General features: G+C 49.5%; 10 protein-coding genes across 10 annotated transcripts; all 10 read left to right on the top strand.

Annotated features, from left to right (window-relative positions):
- Positions 1–738: 738 nt before the first annotated feature.
- Positions 739–1,422, top strand: EPUS_02415 (uncharacterized protein; the record flags this gene model as incomplete). Its single annotated transcript, XM_007805321.1, has 1 exon — positions 739–1,422. The coding sequence occupies one exon, from the start codon at positions 739–741 to the stop codon at positions 1,420–1,422; it is 684 nt and encodes a 227-aa protein (XP_007803512.1).
- A 2,088-nt stretch (positions 1,423–3,510) lies between these two features.
- EPUS_02416 (uncharacterized protein) lies at positions 3,511–4,384 on the top strand (the record flags this gene model as incomplete). Its single annotated transcript, XM_007805322.1, has 2 exons — positions 3,511–3,772; positions 3,831–4,384. 2 exons carry the CDS (start codon positions 3,511–3,513, stop codon positions 4,382–4,384), a joined length of 816 nt encoding a protein of 271 aa, XP_007803513.1.
- A 451-nt stretch (positions 4,385–4,835) lies between these two features.
- On the top strand, positions 4,836–6,026 carry EPUS_02417 (uncharacterized protein; the record flags this gene model as incomplete). The annotated part of the gene is made up of 1 exon (XM_007805323.1): positions 4,836–6,026. One exon carries the CDS (start codon positions 4,836–4,838, stop codon positions 6,024–6,026), a length of 1,191 nt encoding a protein of 396 aa, XP_007803514.1.
- Positions 6,027–7,412: 1,386 nt separating this feature from the next.
- EPUS_02418 (uncharacterized protein) lies at positions 7,413–9,602 on the top strand (the record flags this gene model as incomplete). Its single annotated transcript, XM_007805324.1, has 1 exon — positions 7,413–9,602. One exon carries the CDS (start codon positions 7,413–7,415, stop codon positions 9,600–9,602), a length of 2,190 nt encoding a protein of 729 aa, XP_007803515.1.
- A 2,458-nt stretch (positions 9,603–12,060) lies between these two features.
- On the top strand, positions 12,061–12,627 carry EPUS_02419 (uncharacterized protein; the record flags this gene model as incomplete). The annotated part of the gene is made up of 1 exon (XM_007805325.1): positions 12,061–12,627. One exon carries the CDS (start codon positions 12,061–12,063, stop codon positions 12,625–12,627), a length of 567 nt encoding a protein of 188 aa, XP_007803516.1.
- Positions 12,628–13,248: 621 nt separating this feature from the next.
- EPUS_02420 (uncharacterized protein) lies at positions 13,249–14,101 on the top strand (the record flags this gene model as incomplete). Its single annotated transcript, XM_007805326.1, has 2 exons — positions 13,249–13,546; positions 13,590–14,101. 2 exons carry the CDS (start codon positions 13,249–13,251, stop codon positions 14,099–14,101), a joined length of 810 nt encoding a protein of 269 aa, XP_007803517.1.
- A 1,170-nt stretch (positions 14,102–15,271) lies between these two features.
- On the top strand, positions 15,272–17,632 carry EPUS_02421 (uncharacterized protein; the record flags this gene model as incomplete). The annotated part of the gene is made up of 1 exon (XM_007805327.1): positions 15,272–17,632. The coding sequence occupies one exon, from the start codon at positions 15,272–15,274 to the stop codon at positions 17,630–17,632; it is 2,361 nt and encodes a 786-aa protein (XP_007803518.1).
- A 652-nt stretch (positions 17,633–18,284) lies between these two features.
- On the top strand, positions 18,285–19,229 carry EPUS_02422 (uncharacterized protein; the record flags this gene model as incomplete). The annotated part of the gene is made up of 1 exon (XM_007805328.1): positions 18,285–19,229. One exon carries the CDS (start codon positions 18,285–18,287, stop codon positions 19,227–19,229), a length of 945 nt encoding a protein of 314 aa, XP_007803519.1.
- Positions 19,230–19,651: 422 nt separating this feature from the next.
- EPUS_02423 (uncharacterized protein) lies at positions 19,652–21,553 on the top strand (the record flags this gene model as incomplete). Its single annotated transcript, XM_007805329.1, has 1 exon — positions 19,652–21,553. The coding sequence occupies one exon, from the start codon at positions 19,652–19,654 to the stop codon at positions 21,551–21,553; it is 1,902 nt and encodes a 633-aa protein (XP_007803520.1).
- A 606-nt stretch (positions 21,554–22,159) lies between these two features.
- EPUS_02424 (uncharacterized protein) lies at positions 22,160–23,282 on the top strand (the record flags this gene model as incomplete). The annotated part of the gene is made up of 2 exons (XM_007805330.1): positions 22,160–22,780; positions 22,869–23,282. 2 exons carry the CDS (start codon positions 22,160–22,162, stop codon positions 23,280–23,282), a joined length of 1,035 nt encoding a protein of 344 aa, XP_007803521.1.
- Between the last annotated feature and the right edge of the window lie 83 nt (positions 23,283–23,365).

Raw genomic sequence — 23,365 nt, forward strand, 5'->3', positions numbered from 1 at the left:
GTTTTTGCTGGTGTTGGTGCTGGTGGTGGGTGGGATTCGACTTTGGATTCGGGTTTGGGTTTGAAGAAGTGTTTGATGTGGGATAGGATCTTTCGGTCGTGTTTGGGGGATGGGAGGTGTGAGAGGGAGGGAGAGTTTGGGTCGAGGTGTTCGTGGAATTGGCTGGGGCGGATGTCTGTGGCAGTGGTGGGTGGAATGAGCTTTGGGTTTGGTTTTAGTTCTGGTTCGGGCTTGGATTTGGTGTCTGATGATTTAGGGGGTAGGGGTTTGTTGCGGTGTAAATAGGAGGATGGAGAGAGGGCATGAGAACAGAAGAATGGCATACCTGCTATTTTGTTAGACGGACCAGATGGCAATGGTTCGAACGATAGCTGGAAGTGTAAGGGAGTTAGTGTTTGGGCTGGGTTTTGGGATTTAGGGAAACGCAAAATGAGAAGAGAAGAGAAAGAGAAGTATTTGAACAATGTGCTCCAAAGGACAAAGGCGTTCTGAGCAGAAAGCTGATTACCAAACCCGCATGAAAAGCAGAGCAGAACAACAAAGCCAGATCTTGTGTTCTTCACAATAGATTGTGGCATTCTTTGTTGGTCTTGTTTCCATAAGTCTGTCCGTTGGCCCCCTTACGGCATTCTCTTTTGCTACCGATCTGTTTTCAAGTCTTCCTTTCTCAATCTCTGTCCAGGAGACCAAACCGAGCTCTGTCTTTCATCCAACAAAGAAAACACCTCCTCATTCAAGATGTCACCCTTTGTACGTCTGGAGGGAGATACTGCCAGTAGTGAGACCAACAGTACCGTACTGCAAGAACCACAAGCAGAATGCCACGAAGACAGACCCTCAACCCCCGAACTCTGTCCAGTACACAATCTTGATACTTCTGAAGATACTTCAGAAGATGGCATTGGAGAGCGAAATAGCCTCACAAGATTCACTATTGTGCCTGAGGAATTTGATAACAGCACCGGCGAGCAGGCGAATTTCTCAGCCGACTCTGTCGACTCTGTAAGTCATCGTCCGGTAGTTTGCAGCTTCAACCAATATGGACGGCTGCTTCACTCTCGTGAAGAGGCGCAGGAATTCCTCCGGGTGGCTCGCATTGAGCTCCTCGCTAAGCTTCCACTGCATCATCCACTGTGGGACCGCATGAAAAAAGATGGTTTTCTGAAGGCTGACGAGTCGATGCAAGAGGATATGTCAGATGGAGGAGCTGCATTGAAGGAGGTCATGGGGGGCGATGGTTGGTGGAATGAAGAGGATGACGATGCGGAGGACAAATCCTCAGAGGATGAATCTGATGAGGATGACGAAAAGGCTGCTGAAGATGCTGCTGTAGAAGTAACCCCGATTGAAGATACCGCTGCAGAAAGTGCAGGGAGTTGGAGTCTGAGAGATGCCTTCAGCGAATCTTCTGAAGAGGAATGAGGCTCTGCTGGTAAGAAGTGCATCCTGGTGAATTCTAGTTCAAAGCGGTCTGGAACTGCCTGTGCTATTTTAATTAGCTCTGAAAATTGATTGAGTGTTCTGCTGATTGTGTTGCTCCTTCCGCGCCTCTGTCTTTTTCATCAATATTTTTACCAATCTCTTCTGCTTCCGCTTAACAAGGTTACGTGGCAGAGAGTGCGCCTCAGATGCTTTCCGTTTACCTTTAAACAGTCCCTTTTGGCTCCACAATCGACCGTGGTACCCTGTTGGTTCGGCGCCAGCTCGGATCCTACACTTCCCAGGCCAGATAGGCTCGAGCGGAGTTCCCATCCAACAAGGTCTATCTGGTAACAGTTCGCAGTATTCGTTGGTCACAGACATCCTTATACACTCTTTTTGTTCGAATGTAATCTTCTGGTCGAGCAAGAGCATCCGACGCGCTTGATTCAGATACATCTGAGGCGATTGTTGAAGTTGCGGTCGTCGTAAGGCAGGATCAGTCAAGGCGCCAATTTGTTGTACATCGATTGGATCCCAAACAATTTCTGGTCTCTCTGCACAAAGAAGCAACCGGGAATGTTGCCCTGGTTCATTTTGTGTCGGCTGTCGGACGACAATGCTGCGACGACGTTTCGTGCGTAACATTGCACTATGTGGATGGCCTTTCAGTTTCTCAAGGCCAAAGGATTCTGCTATCATAGGATGAAAGCAGGCCAGTTGTGCCCAATAGTTGAATTTAAGTTTGATCACTGCCACTCGTGACGCAGCAGTCGACATAAGTAGCCACGCAAAAAACATTCTCTGGACGTGGTGAAGGCCAAAAGAGCGGGATCCCAACGTTGACGTACGGGAAAGACCATGGTTGACAGGACTGTGCTCAAAGACCGGCTCATCAAGCCTCGTTCCTGAGGAAAGTAGCACGCAAGCAGCCAGGTAGACGAGCAGGAATTTGTTCGGTTGCAGGTGTTTGGCTTTCCCCAATCGGCCTGTATACATCAGTATCTGACCACGGTCTGGGTCCCTGCGATTCTTACCCTGAGTTCCAGTGGTAGGAATCCTGGGCGCGATCTGAGGAGAGCTAGACTCTTTTGATCTTTTGGGTAGAGTATCGCAATGGAGTGGTGGCGCTTGCAGCCTCATAGCCTTGAATTGGTGCGTAGTTTGTGATAACCCGAAATCTAAATCGACGGCTCTTCGCTTGGCTGGCACGTCTTTGTGAACGTCGAAGAGCATATTGAGCACTTGATCCCTAACAAAGTCCAGGTGACACGTGAAATTCTTGATTCACGAGGACTGGTTTGTCAATGGTAAATAAAGCACCAGCAGCTCCTCGCGTAAAGCAACCGTGAAGAGATGATGGAATAAGACGGTTGTCGTGTTAGTCTCGGTGACTGTAATAAGCTCTTGCAAGATTATGTGGGGCAGTGAAACTAAAAAAGGCTATACAATAGCCTGCGGTCTCCATGGTATCGAGCACAAGTGTTTGAGATGGAGAGCTTGAGATATAGGCACTAGGGAAATAAACACTCAAACATGGTTATGCAAGAAATAAGAATTATGTTTGGCAGCTCAAAGTTGCCCTCTCGATGCCTGTGAGCGAGAAGGATCATTTATATGGGAATGCACATTTTCCCCTTCAGCTCTTGCTTGAAGCATGTTACTGCAAGCCTGTGAACGATGGTATTGTAGCCCTCCATCACTCTCTACTTCTTGTGAGATTGCGTCCAGAGAGCATGCCGCACCAAGGTATCAGGTGGGAAGTTTGGATCGTCCATGGCGGTCTCCGTCATAAAAGCACCTCCTCAGCATCTCCTGGAGACTGACGTAGATCTCTGGGCCACAGGTACATGACTGCAGCACGCTCTACTGAGGGGTGTTTCAATTGTCGAAAGTGGTTGAACCTCTCACTTAATTTCTGCTTATTTGTGGTTGAAGAACAGGCCGAGGTATTTCTGGGCTTGGCACCATCAGGCCGTCCTCATGCCGGAAAGAAGGTGAAAAGCATTCCGAAAACGGGTATCATTGTTCCCTACCGTAAAACACCATACAGGGTCCTCTCTACTCAAGAAAGTCACTCGAAGACTCAAGATGGCGACAACCCGTGTCCTTCTTTTAGGCGGGCATGGTAAGGTATCTTTGCTTCTAACCAATCTTCTGGTCAAAGAAGAGGGCTGGCATATTAGCTCTGTCATTCGCAATCCGAGTCAGCGAGATGAGATACTGGAGCTGGGGAAGGGACAGAAGGGGAACGTGGATGTTGTTATCGAATCGTTGGAGGATGTTCGAAGTGCTGAGCAGGCTAAGCAAGTCTTGAACAAAACAAATCCTGACTACGTGGTCTTCTCTGCTGGTACGCACTGACTTCTGTGCGTAAGATGATATTAGAACTGTAAATGACACATCTTCAGGGGCTGGTGGAAAAGGCGGCCCGTCACGGACATACGCCATTGACCGCGACGCCGCAAAGCATTATATCAAAGCAGCCGTGGAGACACCAAGTATTACCAAGTTCATGATAGTGTCGTACATCGCTAGTCGAAGAAACCGCGCACCGTGGTGGACAGATGAAGATTGGGAGTCCGCGGAGCATGTCAATCGGGAGATTCTGCCAGACTACTACAAAGCCAAGGTCGAGGCTGATGAATATCTGGCGGCTCTTGCTAAGAAGCGTAACGAAAAGGACCCGCAATTTCAGGCCATAAACTTGCGGCCAGGCAGCTTGTCTGATGATCCAGCCACCGGAAAAGTGCTGATGGGGAAAACGCCGTCCAGAGGGAAGGTTCGTCGAGGAGATGTCGCAGCGGTCGCAGCGGCTCTGCTGAAGAGGAACGATGCTAGCCGATGGATTGATCTACTCGAAGGCGATACGGATATTGGTACTGCTGTGGAGAACGTTATCAAGAACAAAGTAGATTGCATTGAGGGAGAAGATTTGGATCGGATATACTCGTTGGCAGACTGAGTCGGAAAAGCAGTCAGAAGCCATTGTGCTCTCCGTCATAATAACAGTGTCCCATAGCTGCTATCATTGCTTCTCTACTTCTTCTGTAGGTGACCAAGTGAGAAGATACGTTCTCTGCCTGCATGATTAAATTTCCACATGGTTGGAGACGGAACCCTTCTAAAGACGCGCGCAACGTGACACGAAAAGGTGTAGAGGAAAGGAGAAAAGGCTTGGCACAGGCTGTACGGAGTACAGAGTAAACACTGATCAAGTCCAAGCAGGATCTAACTATGTGACGCAGCACATTGCTGTTCCGTCATCTGCATTTCCATATTTGCAATGACCTGAGACGCGGTGACTACGGAAGGCATGATATCATCATGTGGAATTCGACAGATATGTCTATCTAAGGCCGTACGGCCAGGACTCTTGAGGCTACGGTAGTCAATGCCCAAACCTTTCAGGCACAATGCCTCGACCACCCCGACGAGCTCCTCCCCCTCCTCGAGAGGCAGCAACCACACCCACTCGTCCTCCAAACACGGTCAATGGCATCGCCGGCGGTATCCCACCTGTGATGCTCCAAACTCCACCTCATGCCCCGTTCCTTACTACTCCACTGCCACTTAACGATCCTCGAACTTCTATCATTTCCAACGACGAACCACAACATCACCACAATCTTCGTCACTATCACACTCCAACACTGAATGGCGCGGCTGAAGAGAGCTCACAATTGCCCGCTACTAGGATGGACCAAACCATGTCGGACGCGGATCCAGCAGATGATGACTCGCTCCTCGAGTCAGTACCCCACGATCCGGACGACACTCGACAGCTAATCGGTCTACGTGACATCTCGTCGCTCGCAACGTGGACGCTGTCTTCGTCAAAGCCAGGGTGTGCTCTTCCCCAGCTACGTCACCCAAGCCCTTCACATTTCTGGCAAAGCGATGGACCTCAACCTCATACTCTGACCTTACACTTTTTCAAGCTGGTGGCGATTGTGAAGATGCGAGTTTACCTGGACTTTGATCTTGACGAATCTTACACACCCACCAAGATGATGTTCTTTGCTGGAATGTCGGAAGGTGGTCTGGTAGAGTTTGCAACATGGGAGGTTCAAGAACATGTGGACCCAGAAACTGGAGAGAGTACAAGCGGTGTCGAGAATGTGAGAGGGTGGATCGATATATCTTTGCGAGGCGTTGGCGGTCGAGATACCAACTATCACGGGACAGATCTTACACCCCAGCCAAGAAAGCCACGAAAGAGCTCCGTCTCCAGAGCGGGATCCCGTCTTAAACCTGGCTTGGGTTCAAACCCCCAAACACCGGAGGATATGTTGTCCGGCACTGAAGAGCATGCGGACGAGGATGACATACAGGCAGCTACAGGTGGAGACGTCCTCAAGTGCATGGTGGTTCAAGTTCGTATCTGCGAGAATCACCAGAATGGAAAGGACACCCACGTCCGAGGCTTTCAAGTCTTTGCAAGAGACGAAAATGCTGGCAAGGGAAGCAGGAAGCTCATCAAGAAGGGCGTCATTCGTGGTAAAACGGACAATGCTTCGATTGGCAGTGCTGGCAATAGAGAGGAAGAAGAGGAGATCCTTGGTATGGAGGAAGCGGACTGGATGGGTGAGCCAGAGATACGATGAACGCAGATGATGCATGCCTTACGAGCTGAAGAATGGGAGTTTACGAATTGCTAGCATAGCGACTGCATTAGATACCCACTCATACACTTGGAACGATGTTTGTACTTTCTTGATCTTCACTTGCTCAATTTTGGGGGCATTGACCTACGGCTAGTCAATCAGATCCCTTTGAAGCTCTTGCTCCAAAGCATGCAGACTAACAATGGAAGTCGTTGCCATCAATGTAAAGGTCAGAATCAAGCTGCTACCATTACGATGCAATGTATTCTGCTCCCCAGCGCGCTTCCTATTGGCAGGTAAACCCGGTTGGCGGCTACAGCGGCGGCATACCCGAACCGGCAACGCGAGCTGAGACGTGTTCCTACGTCCAAGAGTGACTGCTTCCTAGTGGACTCATTTGATACTTCAGGAATTCCTCGTCACGATTGGTGCTGTGCAGTAAGTTTGATGGTGGGTAACTAGCATAAAATCCTTCTCGTAATGTGAGTAACTGATTGAAATGTTGATTATACCACGAAGATTCCCCTGTGTCACCGAATCCATAGCTTTACGCTTTATAGATTAGCTCTTCCGCATCTGAACGTAATCATTCTTGGCAAAAGAAACACCAACATAAATTTTAGTCTTGACCAAAAAAGGTGCAGTCTAGACAGCAAGAACACCAAAGAAAAAATTTCAAGACTTCAAGGTTGTTGTTGCCAAGGCTATACACTTTAATCTATTCCAGTTCACGGGAGTACTAAAATTACTTAAGAGTAATGATCCTAATTCAGTGATACAGGGGATAATGTTGATTATCTCGTTTGGTCAATCCTGCTCCTTTTCATCTCTTTCTATGTTGATAATGTCATCGAAAACTTCGGGCTCGATCCAGTCCAGACTTTGGTAGGGTAAGCTGTTTGCAACATACTGCGATTTTCCAATGATAGAGCGTCTGTTACAGCTTTGGTACATTGACCTGCGTTCGCCACGTTTGCCTGCGAATGTGGTATCTGACTCCTCTACCATCTTGGAAGATCTGTCATGAGAGCCATAGGTGCTTCATTTGAATTGAAGCTGCTTTGGAAATTTGGGCGTTCTCTATAGCATGTCTCTTAGTAGTGTTTCCCACAAAGCTAACGAATATGCCAGGCTCAATGGGTCCGTCATCTTTCGAAAGACACCCTACGCTCGCATTCCACGTTTCGCTCACCAACTCTTGTTTATGGCCAAAGATAGAATAAGCTCTCAGCGGGTGCAACCAGGATTGTGGCGCTGTAAAAGAAAACTAGCCTCTACTATCAACGAGCTATGAATACTTCTGCCTGATACCGTAGTAGATCCTTTGAGGGTTGTCCTCCTTCTATCCACCATCAATACGCATTCACACGCTTCAAAGGCCCAATCATGGCAAAGAACGACCCATATCTGTGTGAAACTTGCAGCTCGATTGACTTTGAAGCAATTCTGTTCGAGAAATTGAGCAAAAACTTCACTCATGCAAGCAAGTCGAAAGAAGTTGATCTCGGCTTTCTAGATGATCTAATTCGCCGCTCGCCTTCTTGTCAATTCTGCGCTCTTGCTCTTGAAGCTGCTACAAGAATCAACTTTGGGGAAGTACCGCCAACCACAAAGGAGGGCCAACGCGTGAAGTGCTTGATAAAAGGAGATTTCTTCTGTTCTTTGTATGATGCAATTCACCGGGGGCAAGCTGGATGCAGCGTCGATGTTAATCGCCTTGTTGTGCACCTTGACCCTCAACCGTATCCAGAGCTACAGCGTAGGGAGATTATGTCTCAGCCGTACGCTGGACTAATGGCTGGCTCAGATAAACGCGATGATCTCACAGGCTCGGGGCGCCTGGTCGGAGATCAGGTTGATGCGAAAACTCTGAAGAATTGGCTTCGCCAGTGTGAGGATCGCCATGGGAAAAAATGTAGCACTCCACAGTGGTTGGGGAATGTGAAACAGTCAAACTCTCTGAAGATTATAGATGTGAAGAGAAGGTGTATTGCTAATGCGCCACCGAGATGCCGATACTTGGCTCTGAGTTATGTTTGGGGAGCATGCCAAACCTTCCGAAGTACAACTGCGAATATTGCACAGTTTCGAGAGGTAGATGGATTTGACAAGGAAATTGTGCCCAAGACTATAGCGGATGCAATGAAACTGGTAGTGGCACTGGGAGAGCGATACCTCTGGGTTGATGCATTGTGTATTACCCAAGACGATGACATTGAAAAGGCAGAGCAGATTATGCAGATGGACTTGATCTATGCTGGGGCACTACTAACCATAATAGCTGCTGGTGGTAAGGATGTTGCAGCAGGCTTGCCAGGGATATCGGAAGGAACCAGAAGTGCCAAACAAGGGACCGTACGAATTAGTGAAAACTGGTCCTTGATGCAAACTCTCGCGCAGGGCGATGATCGCCACCTTCAGCATTCCACGTGGAACTCGCGCGGTTGGACCTTACAAGAACGACTTCTGTCTCGACGCGCTCTTTTCTTTACCCAGGATCAGGTGTGTTGGGTGTGCGAGATGGCGACTTGGAATGAGGAGACGATATTAGAACCTGAGAAACCTCGTTACTGGGTCATGGCCAAGAGGCTTGGATGTAATGATCAGTGGGACGATGGAGACCCTAAGTTTACTATAGAGGCGTTGGGTGACTACATAACACAGTTCAGTGATCGACAACTCACAAATCAGGGCGACGCTTTATCTAGCTTTTCCGGAATCCTTCGTCGTGTGGCATATCAAGAAAGTGAAGTCTTTCATTGGGGCTTACCTCACACTCGATTCGATCAGGCGCTTACTTGGGAATATGGAGAAGAGCGTCGAAAAGACTACTGCAAGGTACATCATGTGCCTTTTCCGAGCTGGTCCTGGCTGGGGTGGACAGGATTCATCGGCGGGTATTATATCGATGATGACTTGCAAAAGAGCACCTTGCGAGGAGCAAGCAGCCCCGAGATTGTTTTTTATAAGCTGGGGATCGATGGTAGGGTGCAACAGATTAAAGGAGCTGCATCATCGTCGGAGAGCGCTAATTTGGTTTCGAAAGCTGCTAAGGACCCCTTCGAAGACATGAGAAGGCGGTGGAAAGGTACTACAATAGTACCCAGCCCGATCTCAATCCGCGCCAAAGGGAACAACTCGTTGGCCAATAGGTCTCTGCATGCTTCTCAATTGGCACCCGAAATGGATAAGACAATGCACGACACGCTCACCATAAATCAACCTTTCCATGAATCTGGTCGTCTTGTGTTTTGGACAAGTCATGCTAGTCTCTTAACGCGAATGGCTAGGTCAAGCAAGATATTTGTCGACATCAACGGCAAGGATACACTGCTCGACAAGGCAAATGGCTTTTTCCGCCACATGATGGGAACTACTGGTGATCAAATACCGCTGGATTTCATTGTTGTGTCAAGGCATTACTGCTTGGGCAAGGAAGTTGGATCCCTAAATCTACTAGTAGTTAGGTGGAGTGAGACGGAGCTGAATGTAACAAGTCGAATCGGGTCTTGTACAATCAGTGAAAGCGATTGGGTTTCTGCCAACCGAGAGTGGAAGTTAGTGATATTAGAGTAGCTGGCCCGGAATAGAAATATTGAAAGCGTTCGCAAACGTTAAAACGTCACCACAGCCATTGCACAACGAAAACAGCGCAAAAAACGCAACCAAGAGTCACGATGTAATGCAACAGCAAGCTTACAACTGTTGTGATCGTTGTATTTCGTACAACCGAATAAAATAGCGTTGGCGTCGCTATTGGTTGTGGTTGGTGTGTGATTAGCAGACTACCAACCTTGAGGCTACTGAGTGCTTGAAACAATGACATCAGGCAGGATATTGAAGGCAGCGAGCTTGGAAGGGTATAGAATTATGTAGGGTTGATGACAGCGAGCTTGAAGGCAGTGAAATAGTATGCTGACACTATGCATTCTAATCCAAATCCAAATCCAAATCCAATGGGATAATAAGCAACCAATTTCAGCGGACAATTTTGTATCATGTCTCAAATAGTAAATTTAAAATAAGGGTTTGCAGTTAGAACGCCGTATAATTTACTACTCGGTGCCGCCGAGAAATGAGTTCCAGTGTCCAATCAAAGTCGTTGCAAAGTGATATTGACCAATAGAATGCCAGTAAATGAGGTTAAAATATGGGTGGGATTGCAGGAAAAGCCAGGTAAATCTGTACATCTTTACCAGGGATGTCTTAGCGTCACGTTAGAACTCACTTTTGGGCTGCACCAGTAGAGGAGCTGTATAATTTTCACAGATGGAACTGCTGTCACTCTCCCCATCCTCCTATCCGTTATTCTCCATAAAGCAGCACGTAATAACCGGACGGGGGCCTCAAGGAGAAGGAAACTCGAAGCCTCGGACCTCCAACCAAGACAATGCGAATTAACTCACCTGGGTAAACCTCATGACAACATCGAACCCGCCCTGCCTCCCAACCAAAGAGAGCACGCGCTTGTGCGCTGCAGCCACCTTTGCCGCCGTCAGCGTCCGGTACCGGCAGCGGTAAGGGCCTGGGAACACATCGGCGACACCGAGTTCAGAAGCTCAAGCGGCAGCTATCAGAGCCGCCTACGCCAACGTAGGTATTACGGATCTCAACGAATCAAGCTACCTTGAGTGCCATGTTACTAGAACTCTAGCGGGCGACCCAATCGAAGTTGCCGGGGCCGCAGCAGTCTTTTCACCTACTCGTTTTACCGACAAACCGCTCATAATAGGGTCGATTAAAAGCAACATCGGGCACTCAGGGCCTGCTGCGGGGATTTCCAATCTGCTGAAAACCATTCTGAGCATTGAGAAGGGGATTGTTCCTGGTAATCCAACTTTCGTTGATCCGAACTCTAAGATAGACTTCGCAGAAATGAAAGTCCGCGCTACAATGACTACCATCAAGTGGCCGGATGTTCTATTTCGCCGAGCCAGCGTGAACTCCTTCGGCTATGGAGGATCAAACGCTGACGTTGTCTTGGAGGACGCTGAGCAATACCTAAGAGACCTCCTTCTGCTCAAAATTCCTCCTACGTCTCAAATGGCGACGAGTGCTTTGCTGATGACGATGACTTAATCCGACCTCATCTACTAATATTGTCCGCCAATGATGAAGATTCTCTCAAGGCTTACTGCAAAGCACTACCCACACATCTACTCAATCCTAGTGTCAGCATCAAGTTAAAAATTCTAGACTCTACCTTATCTGTGCAAAGAACAAAACGCTTTCATTGGGCTTACATGACAACACATTCTATTGAGCTTGATGAAGACCAGTTTTTCTTTGGCAAAAAAAACGCGGAGGCACCCAGGGTTGGATTTGTCTTTACAGGCCAGGGTGCCCAGTGGTCCCAGATGGGAATGGTCTTATCGACAACTCTCCCGCAAGTAAGCTTCTACTTCACCGTCTTGACGAGGGTCTCCAAAATCTGCCTATGCCGCCTAAGTGGTCGTTATCGAATGAGCTCGTTGAAGCTCGTAACCCAGACCAGCTTTGCCTCCCAGAGTCCTCGCAGCCACTGGTCACTGCTCTTCAGCTTGCCATGCTTAAAATCCTCAAATGTTGAGGCGTTAAAGCCCAGAGTTTCGTTGGTCATTCGTCTGGCGAGGTTGCAGCCGTCTGTGCTGCTGGCTAACTTAGAAGAGGCTATCAACGTTGCTTATTTCAGAGGTCAGGCCGCTACTGACTGCAACAATCAGTCCGCCGTGCCAGTAGGTATGCTTTCAGTTGGAGTCGGCCCTGCCAAGGTTCATGAATATCTCAAGACTTCAGAAGAGCTTGTCCAAATTGCTTGCTACAACAGTCCTGACAGCATTATACTCTCTGGTACCTTGACTGAACTGGAAACGTCAAGGCTCGCCTGCAGAAGGACAGCCATTTCGTGAGAACGCTTCAAGTAACCCTAGCTTATCATTCCAAGTATATGGCCGTGATCGGTGATCACTATGAGACTCTGCTCCAGCAAAGCTGCGAGGCTTCTCTGCCCAGAAATGACGGCGCGACCATGTTTTCTTCTGTCACCGGTTGCAACATGGATGAAACCAGCACGGATATCAAATACTGGAAGAGCGACATGGTTCCGCCTGTCCGATTTGAGCAGGCATGCTCAGAAATGATCTCCAGCAGCGAAGGCGTAAACTTCTTAATCGAGCTAGGCCCCAGCGGCGCACCAATTGCAAAGATCAAGAAATCACTCCCAGGCGGCGGCACAAATACCAAGTACTGTGCGGCTGCAAAGAGAGGTCCAGATTCTGTTATGTCAACGTTCGGTGTGGACGGACAATTCTTCATCGCTGGTAGTAATGTGATTATGTCTCATGTTAACAGAGATGATTCAGACTTTGACACGGCAGCAGTCATAAAAGACTTACCCAACTACGTCTGGTACCATTCTGTCAAGTACTGGCATGAGAGCGAGGCAAGCAAGGACTGGCGCTTCAGGCAGTTCCCTCATCATCATGATCTTCTAGGTAGCAAGATCCTGGGAACCTCATGGAACGCACCATCGTGGAAGAAAATTCTTAATGTTATTGACGTGCCGTGGCTCAAAGACCACAGGATGGGAAATGACATCGTTTTCCAGCAGCGGATTATATAAGCATGGCTGTCGAAGCTGTTTATCAGACCAGCATGAACACCCTCTTCTCCAAAGATGACAACATGCCTGAGGACCATCGCTTTAGGCTTAGCAACGTCAAATGTCCGAGAGCCCTGGTTCTAGACGAGTGTAACTAGGACAGGATTATGCTCGCATTGGCACCTGTGTTGGGGTCCAAAGATGCCTGGTATGGGTACAAAGTGTCATCTTTAGCCGACGAGACCTGGAACGAGCACAGCACCGGCTTGATTCGTATCGAGCTGAACATGGAGGATGTCCCATCTCAAGCTGTGCTGGAGGCCCTCAAGCATAACAATCCTGGCCATCTTTGGTACAAGGCCATGCACGATGTAGGATACAACTTCGGGCTACACTTCCAGAAATATTTAGAGAATGAGTCAACCGCGGGATAATGATACAGTCGACCGCTTGTATCCCTTGTTCGACCTACTTCAGCATGGGATCAATCCTACTACCCAATGCACCCTGTGTGCATTGATGGATGCTTCCAGAGCGTAGCACCATCTTTGTGGAAGGGAGATCGAAGCAACATTCATGCTGTCTTGGTACCAGCCATAGTGGACAATATTGCCATCGCCTCACGACCTGCACTGCCGGAACATGGAAATCTCCATCACTACATCAGAGTATTTTCTTGTGGAACGGAAGGAAGATATGAAGAATTACTCATCCTCGGGTTCTGTGTATGACCCTACGACTGGGAATTTAGTGTTCGAGATCACAGGTCTTCGCTACCACAGGCTTGAGACCCGTGAGAATATCCATGCGGCTCACACATACACGCGCCTTGGTTGGAAACCCGATATCACCTTCCTGGACGAGCCACGACTTCGACAACTCACCATGGAAAACTCACGCACGAGCTTAGATGATGAGATGAATCCTTTAGAGACGCTAAGTAAGTTAGGACTACCATGAGACTCTTGCCTGCAAGGTCCAAGGTACTTGGAATCTACACAATGCAACTTTGGAGCAGAATCTGCCCCTCGATTTCTTTACAATGCTTGCCAGTATCTCCGGGATCGTCGGGCAAAAAGGCCAAGCAAACTATGCTGCAGGCAACGTCTTCCTTGATTCATTTGCTGTCTACAGGCACTCATTAGGTCTACCTGCCTGCTCTGTTGATCTCGGTGTCATTGAAGATGTTGGGTACATCCACAATCATGACGGCCTCCAGCAAAACCTCGACACGAGCATCTGGACCGGAATCAATGAGAGTCTGCTTCGCAAGATCCTTCGCCTGTCGATATTCCAGCAGCTTTTGCCCATCAAAAAAGCCAATTCCACCCAACTCATCACCAGCATTCCCATCCCCCAGCCTGAAGAGCCGCAACTCCTCCGAGATGCCCGCATCGGTGGCCTCTTCATAGGCGACGGCTTGCGCAGCTCCGGCATAGACAGCAAGGACGGCTCCAAGGATGTTCAAGCTCTTTTGCTGGTTGTTCGGGTCTAAGGCTGATCCTTCCGCCGTACTCGCGGCCGCAGTGGATGTTGTCATCAAGCATTTCACCAAGAGTCTCCGCCTGATTGAGCCTATGGAGCCGGCCAAATCTCCGTCAGTCTATGGACTCGATTGGCTTTCCGCGGTGGATTTTCGCAATTAGGTACGTATGGAGCTCAATGCGGAGCTGGCAACGCTTGAAATCGTCAATGCGACGTCGTTGATTGCGCTCTGCGAGAAGATTGTCTCCAAAATTGCTCCACCCTCCTAGGCATATCTACATTTCATTCATTCGTATCTCTTGGGTTGGGACAGTCAGATACTTCAGCGCATTTGAGATTGCAATAGATGCTTCTTAGATTTACGATGCGTGATTACTAGATCTCAGATTCGTTATTGAGACGAAAGGTTTTTAACGCAAACTTTCGTTTACTGGTGACTGTCATCATCTACCTTGTTTAAACGAGTCTGATAAATCAATATGCTCCCAATAGTGAGACACCAAGACATTTTAGCAGCTCTTGAACTCCTGTTCCAGATTAAAACCACACTTAGATGCTTGTCGAGCTGTACTTCGTATAGATAATTGGTATATGTGAGCGACTCACCCTCAGCAAGGTTGGCTTGGCTAAGTCACGTTATCAGCGCCCCTGGCTCTTTTTTTCTGGACTTGTCACCATATCTTGAAGACAGATTAGTCAAAGCGCAAATCTTGGTTCTGACTTTCGTAATAGTCAGTAGCGATTGGCATCATCCAGGTGCTGTACTCTCCCATACTTGAGAACGCCAGCCAACGACCCGGCATTTCAAGTCATGTTGTATTCTGCGGAGCGAGCCACCCACATTCTACTTGTTGGCACCTCTGTACTCATTGCTGTACTGGTGGGCTACCGTCATGTTTCTATTGGTAAGATCTTACACCCTAACATAGTCGGTGATTGAATTGACCTTACTTGAGATGCTACTGACCCATACAAATGTGGTGCGTTACAAGCAGGTGGGAAATGGGTAGGCAGACAGAGAAGCCCGTACGTTTCTAATGAATATCTGCACTGGCAGCCACCTGGATGCCTTTTGCATGAGTACAGTGCTCGTGAGATGCAGTCATGCCTGCAATGCACGCGTCTCTTGTTCGTGGGCGACTCAACCGTACGTCAAGTATATTGGGCCGCAGTAAGAAAAATGGACAGAAAAAGAGCTACGGAACTGTCCTTATCAGCAGCAAAGCATAGTGATCTCCACTTCGAACAGGGTTCTGTTGAAATTGAATTCCTGTGGGATCCATTCCTCAACTCTACGACGCTGAAGAACATACTGGATCGTGATCAGCTAGCTGCGGAGCCCTTGAACTCAAGCAAACCCACAACAATGCTAGTAGGAGGTGGGTTATGGCATTTGAAAGACCTGGGTGCCACCTTCCTGGATGAATTCGAACGAGGTATCAGTTCTGTGTCTGCAACCCTTCCACGCAACGCCAGAGACTTGAATGGAATCATTTTACCACCGAATGCTCGGGAGGGCATTCGTAACCTTGTTCTTTTTGCTCCAGTAGCGCCGCCTATCCATTCGCAGCTCGATCCGATGCGTGCTGCAAGATTTACATCTGAAAATATCCAAGCAATGAATAATTACCTTCGAGACGCGGTCATCAGGGATGGAATTGAAGTTCTGTGGAGTTACTCTCTGATGACATGGCAGCAACCTTCTGCTTATGAAGAGGACGGCTATCACATTGTTGAGAATGTAGCGGACAAACAAGCCGACATCTTCCTGAACGTGAGATGCAATAGTGAGCCATCACTCGAGCATTATCCCTTCGATAAAACGTGCTGCAACGTTCAGCCACCTATCAATTTAGAACAGCAGGTTTTGATATTTGTGGCTACCTTGACGATACTTTACGCCTTCTACAGTGCATCGAAGCGGAAAATGCTGAATCAGCCTGCTACCACCCTACTAGCGGTCAATGGCATAACAGCAGCGGTTGGAATCATAGCCATGGCTGTTGTGTATTGCTTCGTGGCGGATCGTACACTGATCTTTGACAAGGTCCAGAAGGTGTCAAGTCAACGAACGTTCTTGCAGATGATTACGATAGTAATGCTTGGAGGAGTTCTCACCGTGCGGAAACCAGGCGACACATCTGCTGAGACATCGGCAAAGCCAACAAGGGCTACTTTAGGACAGAAATTCCTGTCGAGAGATCAGACTGATGAATGGAAAGGCTGGATGCAGTTTGTGATACTCATATATCACTATACTGGCATGTCCAATGTTCTTTGGGTCTACCAAATCATCCGCTTACTGGTCGCATCTTATCTCTTCATGACTGGGTATGGCCATACGATATACTTCTTGAAGACGAACAATTTCTCGCTGCAACGCATTGTGTCAGTGCTTGTTCGCTTGAACCTTCTCAGTTGCTTGCTAGCATATGTCATGCGGACTGACTACAATTTCTACTACTTCCCTGCCCTCTCCAGCTTCTGGTTCCTTGTTGTCTACCTGACAATCCGCGTTCATCACCAGCCAAACGTGGTGCCTAGAGTGCTGGTGCTCAAGGTTTTCGTATCTGTAATAGTGGTTCAGCTCCTCCTTCATACTCCTGGTGTTCTGGAGTTCGTGTTTGAACTTTTGCAAAAGACCTGCAAAGTTAACGTGGATGTTCACGAACTTCGCTTCCGTTTGTCTCTGGATGCGTATGTGGTCTATATTGGAATGTTCACAGCGATCTTACACTTACAAATCACTGGAGGTCTGCCATGCTCGACCACTTGTCTTGCTACGCAGATCAAAAAAATACCCACTGCCGCTCACGTCTCAGCAATTTGCGCGTCAGGGGTGATTGTTCCAACATACTTGGTCCTTATCCAAAAGTTTCCTGACAAATACGCCTATAATTGGTGGCATCCAATGATTTCACCAATGCCGATAGCCGCATTTGCAATCCTGAGGAATGCCACTCAGCCGCTCCGAGATTTTCATTCCGGACTCTTTGCCTGGCTAGGCCGATTCTCTCTTGAGACGTTCATTCTACAATACCATATCTGGCTTGCTGCGGACACGAAGGGCTTGCTTTCGTTGGGCCTATCAAGCCGTGATGCGGTGGTAGGCACCGAATGGATCGACAAGCTAGGCTTATTGTGCGACTTCACACTTGTAACGGCCTTCTTCTTGTGGGTTAGTTGGGCAGTGTCACATGCAACAAATGTTGTGACATCGTTCATCGTCAATGGTCAGCAACCTACCAAAGCTCCTAACCTCCTGGATACTGTCAGATGGCGGTGGCTGGCACGCAGCGGTGCAAGGCAAAGTGAAGTCAGCATCTCAGCTACAGGACATGCAAGAAATAGCTCAGGTCAGCGTGGGAACGCACGGGGAGAACAGGAGAACATCAACATCTCGACCCCACCAATTGAGGTCGATAATTCCACCGCAACAACCTCCCGCCTCGTGTTACGAATGGTTTCAATCCTGCTATTGATGTGTATTGGGAATTGGGTAAGTGTTTTCGCTACCACATATGCTTCAGACCTGAACTAACCTTTGTAAGGCCTATTCATAAAGACACACCGGGTCGAGGCATGACTGGAGCCCACCGCGGCTAATCTTTAGCACTTCAGGGCGTGGTACCGTACAGATACCCAGGGGTTTCAAAAGTTATAGACTTTCTGTTTTTTCTGTCCAGCTCATTGTCGATTCTGTTCACGAATGCGAATAGAGTAATTTCGAGAGTATGTCACATGAAAGGTTCGAGACGGCACCTCTTCACTTCTGACCGAGGTCAGTCAATCGACATGTTACTCGTAATGTATGATTATTTACTCAAGTACGATGGAAGATTTAATTGCCGTTGTCAGTTCTGCGTTTGTGGTAGCTTAAAATTGATCACTAGTAAAGCCAAACTCAAAGATCTTGGTCAGCAGAACGATTATCCTTCATCTACCTCTTCGATTGAGGCAAGATCGAGATACATAAATTTATTACAAGGAATGCTTAGCTGGAGCCTCTGTTCTGCACAGTAGAAAGCTGAGATTTGCGCACCTGTTGCCGGTTGACGCCCTGCGCAAATCACCACACCCGACTCAAACACGATCTACTTGCATACCTACACCGGCTTCGTTCTTGTGACATTGTACCGACTTTTCACGATCCCTCAGTACGGCTTCCTGGCACTTTGTCAGCGTTCCATCCCATGCCTGTCAAGGAGATCCTCATCCTCCGGCACGGTCATCGTTTAGCGTGGACCTTCAACCCCCAGACCCAAACTTATACCTCTACCCATCCGTTCCCTACGGATCTCCCGGCCGATCCACCACTGGCTTCACATGGCGTACGCCAAAGTCACGAAACTGCTGCCCATCTCTCTAAACTGCTACTGCCTCAAGTTAAGGAAGACCGGCTCGTGATCTACTGCTCGCTGTTCTACCGATGTCCGGAAACACTACAGCCTAGCATTGAAGCTTTTCAGGAAATGGGGTGGAAGGGTAAGGTTCGGGGGGAGAGGGGTATGGGGGAGTGGTTTGGAGCTGCGCCGTTTGAGCAGCCTGTCTCGGGTGATCCGGAGTTTTTGCGGGATCGTTTCTTTCCTTGGTTGGAAGGGCGTATGTCACGAGTCTTGCCGAACAGCCATGGAGAGACGATTGATGAGTTGCATGATCGGGTGGCGAGGGCTTTCGAGGTGATTGTCAGGGAGGTGGATAGGGAGTATGAGGAGAAGGGAAGCGCAGGAGAGGACGTTACAGTGCTGATTTGTGGACATGCGGCACCGATAATTGCAAGTGGGAGGATTTTGACAGGGAGAATGCCCAAGGACTCGTCGGAGGAGGATTTCAAGTGCTTCACTTGTGGGCTGAGTCGCTTTGTTAGAAGGGGTAAAGCGACCGCAGAGTTGTCTGATACAGAGGCGGCGCAAGAGGCAATGGAGTGGAGGACCAACGGCGGAGTGGCTGGAGGCTGGGCCTGCACGATGAACAGTAGCTGTGAGCATCTCAGTCAAGGTGAGGAGAGAGGTTGGCATTTTGTTGGGGATGAGAGCTTTGATTCTTATGGACCGCCTCGAACCTTCGGCGGGGACAACAGTGATTGCAAGAAGATAGAGGATACCAATGAGAGTAGGACTGACAGTGCAAAGCTATGAGGCGTCTCATTATGCCATGGTACCCAGTCCATAGATTAGAGAAAACAGAGACGAGACAAATAGAGGATCACGCCATTGGGGCAACCAGATGGTGCAATGAATACTCTTCTTTTCGAGGATCGGAAGGTCTCAGTCATTGCACGCAAATTCTGAAGCTTCAACTGTCCCCATGACTGTCCCCATGACATCTCCAGGCTCCAAACCGCATTGGCAGACTTTGAGGTTGACAAGTTGGATGAAGGTCGGCAGAACGGACAAAACATCTGTCAACATCATCCCCGAAACTTCGCGCGTCCGCTGCGGAGTAGACTTCACTTCGTCACCACTTCTCTTGCGTTCTTGCGTTCGAGCACAGATTCCGCCCGTCATTGACCTCGATGGTATGGCTGTAGAGAGGTTGAGGACAGTGAAGAGCTTGGGACATGGCGCAAGGAGGCGGTATGGCATGGACACTAGCTGATAGCTATGGTTCGTATTATACTATCTGCCGTCATTTGGCCGTCACTATTACTGACCCAGTATTCCCAACAGGCTTCATTTCCACCTTCATCCGGCAGACGCGACCGCAGAAGTCGAGAACGCATCTGAAGGATCAATGGAGACCTCGACCGCCTCGTCGACAATTTCACGACTATTTCGTCACCCACCTGCCATCCTCATCATTACACCCGGATTCGAAATCTGCCAGTGGTCTAGCCCACAAATTCCCTCGCAAAGACTCTCAGCCCGTGCCGCAGTCCTCCAAAGTCTCGCCAGCGGCTCATCCATCCATCAGCAGAGAAACCACGGTGGTGCGGATACCGCTGAGAAGCGCTAAGCATCACTTTGGTGTCTCGGTATCCCGAGGGAGCAGGCCATATAATGAGGACTCCCACCAGGCCGGCGTGATCGAGCTTCCTGCTTTTGCAAAGAAGGCGCCACCATCCATCACAAAGAATCCCAGGGCATCTACGGGCGAGGGCACGGGTGGAGAGGGTGCCAACGGAGACCCCCAAGTCTTCTATTTTGGCGTCTTTGATGGTCATGGTGGAGCCGAGTGTAGTGGTTACCTGCGCGAGCGTCTACACGAGTATATTGAAAAGTCAGCTGCCGATTTTGAGATGCAATCAAGTTTGCATGGAACAGACAACGGGAAAGTCAAACGAGCACCGGGCAAGTACGAGGGGGACACGGAAGACCTGAAGCGTAGCAAAGCAGCTTTAGACTCTATCGAAACTACACATGAGAACGAGATATCTACCACAAGACTGTCTAGTGACGACGGGAGGTCCAGAGGAGCCAAGGACGTCTATCATCCTCCATATCCAGGTGACCCACCACTGATCCAAGCAGCAAACAAGGAGAAGATCAAGTGTATGGAGAAGTCTCTTGTCACGAGTTGGCGTGAACTTGTCGGCGGCTACTTTCGTCGGTTCAAGCCAGCGTACTTTTCGCTCTACAGTGGATATCAGGCTCTAGGGGAGGAGTCAGCTTCCTTGGGTGCCAGTGGCAAGGAAACGTCTGTTGGGGCTGCCATTGAAGAGGTGGTGACCTATGCTTTTCTCAAAAGTGATTACGACTTTGTCTCCGCGCAGGCTCATAAGCAAGGCGAGAGGCTTGACATGACTCGTGCAGAGCGTCCATTGAACAATGACGATATTCTCGGAGAGCCTAGCCTAGTAGCTGGACAGATTGGGGGTCCCAAACGCTTCACAGGAGGGAGCACCTGCAGCGTTGCCATAGTGTCCACTCCAACGGCTACTCCTTTTTGGAACCCAGCTACTCCATCCTCAATGCTGGTAGCACATGTTGGGGACACTAGAATCATTCTATGTTCAACGGCAACCGGGGCTGGGATACCGATCACCACCAACCATCACCCATCCTCGCCTATGGAGAGCGATCGCCTTCGTCGCTATGCAGCTACATTTGTGACTGACTCTTTTGGCGAAGAGCGCATATCGGGGCTGGCAAATACTCGAGCTTTTGGCGATATCGCGTCGAAACGTATTGGTGTGAGTGCTGAACCAGAGATCAAGCGTGTCGAACTTGGACCGGCCGAGTACTCATTTCTTGTACTGATCTCGGACGGAGTTAGCGGGACAATCAACGACCAAGAAGTTGTTGATATCGTCAAGGAGGCCAAGACACCGGAGCAGGGCGCAAGAGACGTGGTCAGTTTTGCCACGGAAGTGTCAGCAGAGGGCGACAATGCAACATGTATCGTGATACGCCTGGGAGGATGGGAGAGGAGACAGGAGGGTGGTGTAGGGAGCATGGGCACGAAAGAGAGCAGGCAGTGGAAGAGGGATTCTGCCAATGAGTCGAGAGGAAGACGGCAATGATCAGGGGAGGAGGTTGGGCAGTGTGTATCTGAATGGGATGTTTTCTGTGTGTTGATACGGAATAGGCGGCATCGTCTCTTTCTACATACGTAGTAATAATCCCTCGATCTCTCTTGCGGACTGACGATCAGCGGATCCTGCTCGCTGCGGCGAAGTAGCGGAGTAGCGGAGAGAGGCGGAGACGCCTGAACAGGCAATTACCCAACCTGCTTCTTTCCTCCTTTTCTCCTTTTCTCCCAGATCAGAACAATATCACCATACTCTCACCAGCTTCATGCATTGTAGCTACTTTCCCATGCCGTGTTACAGCGGACAGTCTTCTTATCGTATCAACAGTAACCCGTGGTCATCTGAATGACACAACATAGCTCGGTCGAAGCCCGAAGATTAACATTACTTAACATCACGCCAACTGCCACCTTATCACCTTATCTCGAAATTTCTCAGGCCGATCTTGTCGTGCAACTCTCCAAACCCTTGAAGCATTGCAGAGATTGCTTCACCATCCTGGAACTGGTCTGTGCCGAGCGTGCAGCTACATGGTCTAACGCGAGTGTACGGAAGCCTCTGTCATAATTCAAGCTACGCTTTCCATATTCGCCAAAGATGGGTGCACCTGGGAGACGGGGAGGGAAGGCGAACAAGCAAGCTCAAGAGACTCTCCCAGATCAGGTGGCGGAGCTCGAAGAAGTGATGGCGAATGGCACACCGAAGATGAATGGCACTGTGGGCAAGATCGACGAGCGCATCGAGAGGGAAGAAAACATCTTCCTCTTCATCCCGAATGTTATCGGTTGGTCCAAAGGACGCCCCGCCCTTTGCTCAATAAAAGCTGAACCATCTCGTCTAGGCTACTCGCGAATCATCCTGGCCATCGCCTCCCTCTACTACATGCCGCTCCACCCCCGAACATGCTCGCTCCTCTACTCGATCTCCTGCCTCCTCGACGCGCTCGACGGCCTCGCCGCCCGCCGCTACAACCAATCCACCACCTTCGGCGCAGTGCTCGACATGGTGACCGATCGCTGCACGACCTCGTGCCTGCTGGTGTTCCTCGCGTCAGCCTGGCCGAGATGGAGTATCGCCTTCCAAGGCCTGATCAGCCTGGACCTGGCCAGTCACTATATCCACATGTACGCGACATTGACCATGGGAGCGCAGGGACAGAGCCATAAGAAGGTAGACTCGAGTAGGAGCCGGGTGTTGCATCTGTATTACACGAATCGGGTATGTGGCTTCACCTCCGCCGCCACGAACTCCTCATCACTAAACCATAGCTAACCACCGCCCCCCCTTTTTGTTGTTGTCATCACAGACCGTACTCTTCCTCTTCTGCAGCCTCAACGAACTCTTCTTCATATCCCTCTACCTCCTCTCCTTCTCCTCCCCCTTGCTCACGCCTTCCCTCCTCCTCAACACCGACGCCAACAGCGACCCGAACCGCCCTTCCACCCTCGCATCCTCCACCCAACCCGGCCACCCGGCCAACCCCGCACCAAGCACCCTCTTCCTCAACCCCTGGAGCGCCGGCGCCTTGGAAGCCGCCAGGGCGAACAAGATGGACAGCACGGTCCCCTGGATCCTGGCGGGGCTGAGCGCGCCCGTCTGCCTGGGCAAACAGGTCATCAATGTCATTCAGCTGGTCAAGGCGAGTCGCTGGTTGGCGGAGGGGGATGTGGAGGCTAGGAAGCGGTGGAGGATGGAGCAGGAGGGAAAGAAGCATACGTGAAGGGGGTGTGGGGGCAGGTTTCGGCTTCGAGGGAAGTGAAAATTGACGAGGTGGGTGGTTGGGACAGATGGAAATGGGGAAAA

Source organism: Endocarpon pusillum (genome assembly GCF_000464535.1).
Source record: "Endocarpon pusillum Z07020 unplaced genomic scaffold scaffold4192, whole genome shotgun sequence".
Taxonomy (NCBI): Eukaryota; Fungi; Ascomycota; class Eurotiomycetes; order Verrucariales; family Verrucariaceae; genus Endocarpon; species Endocarpon pusillum.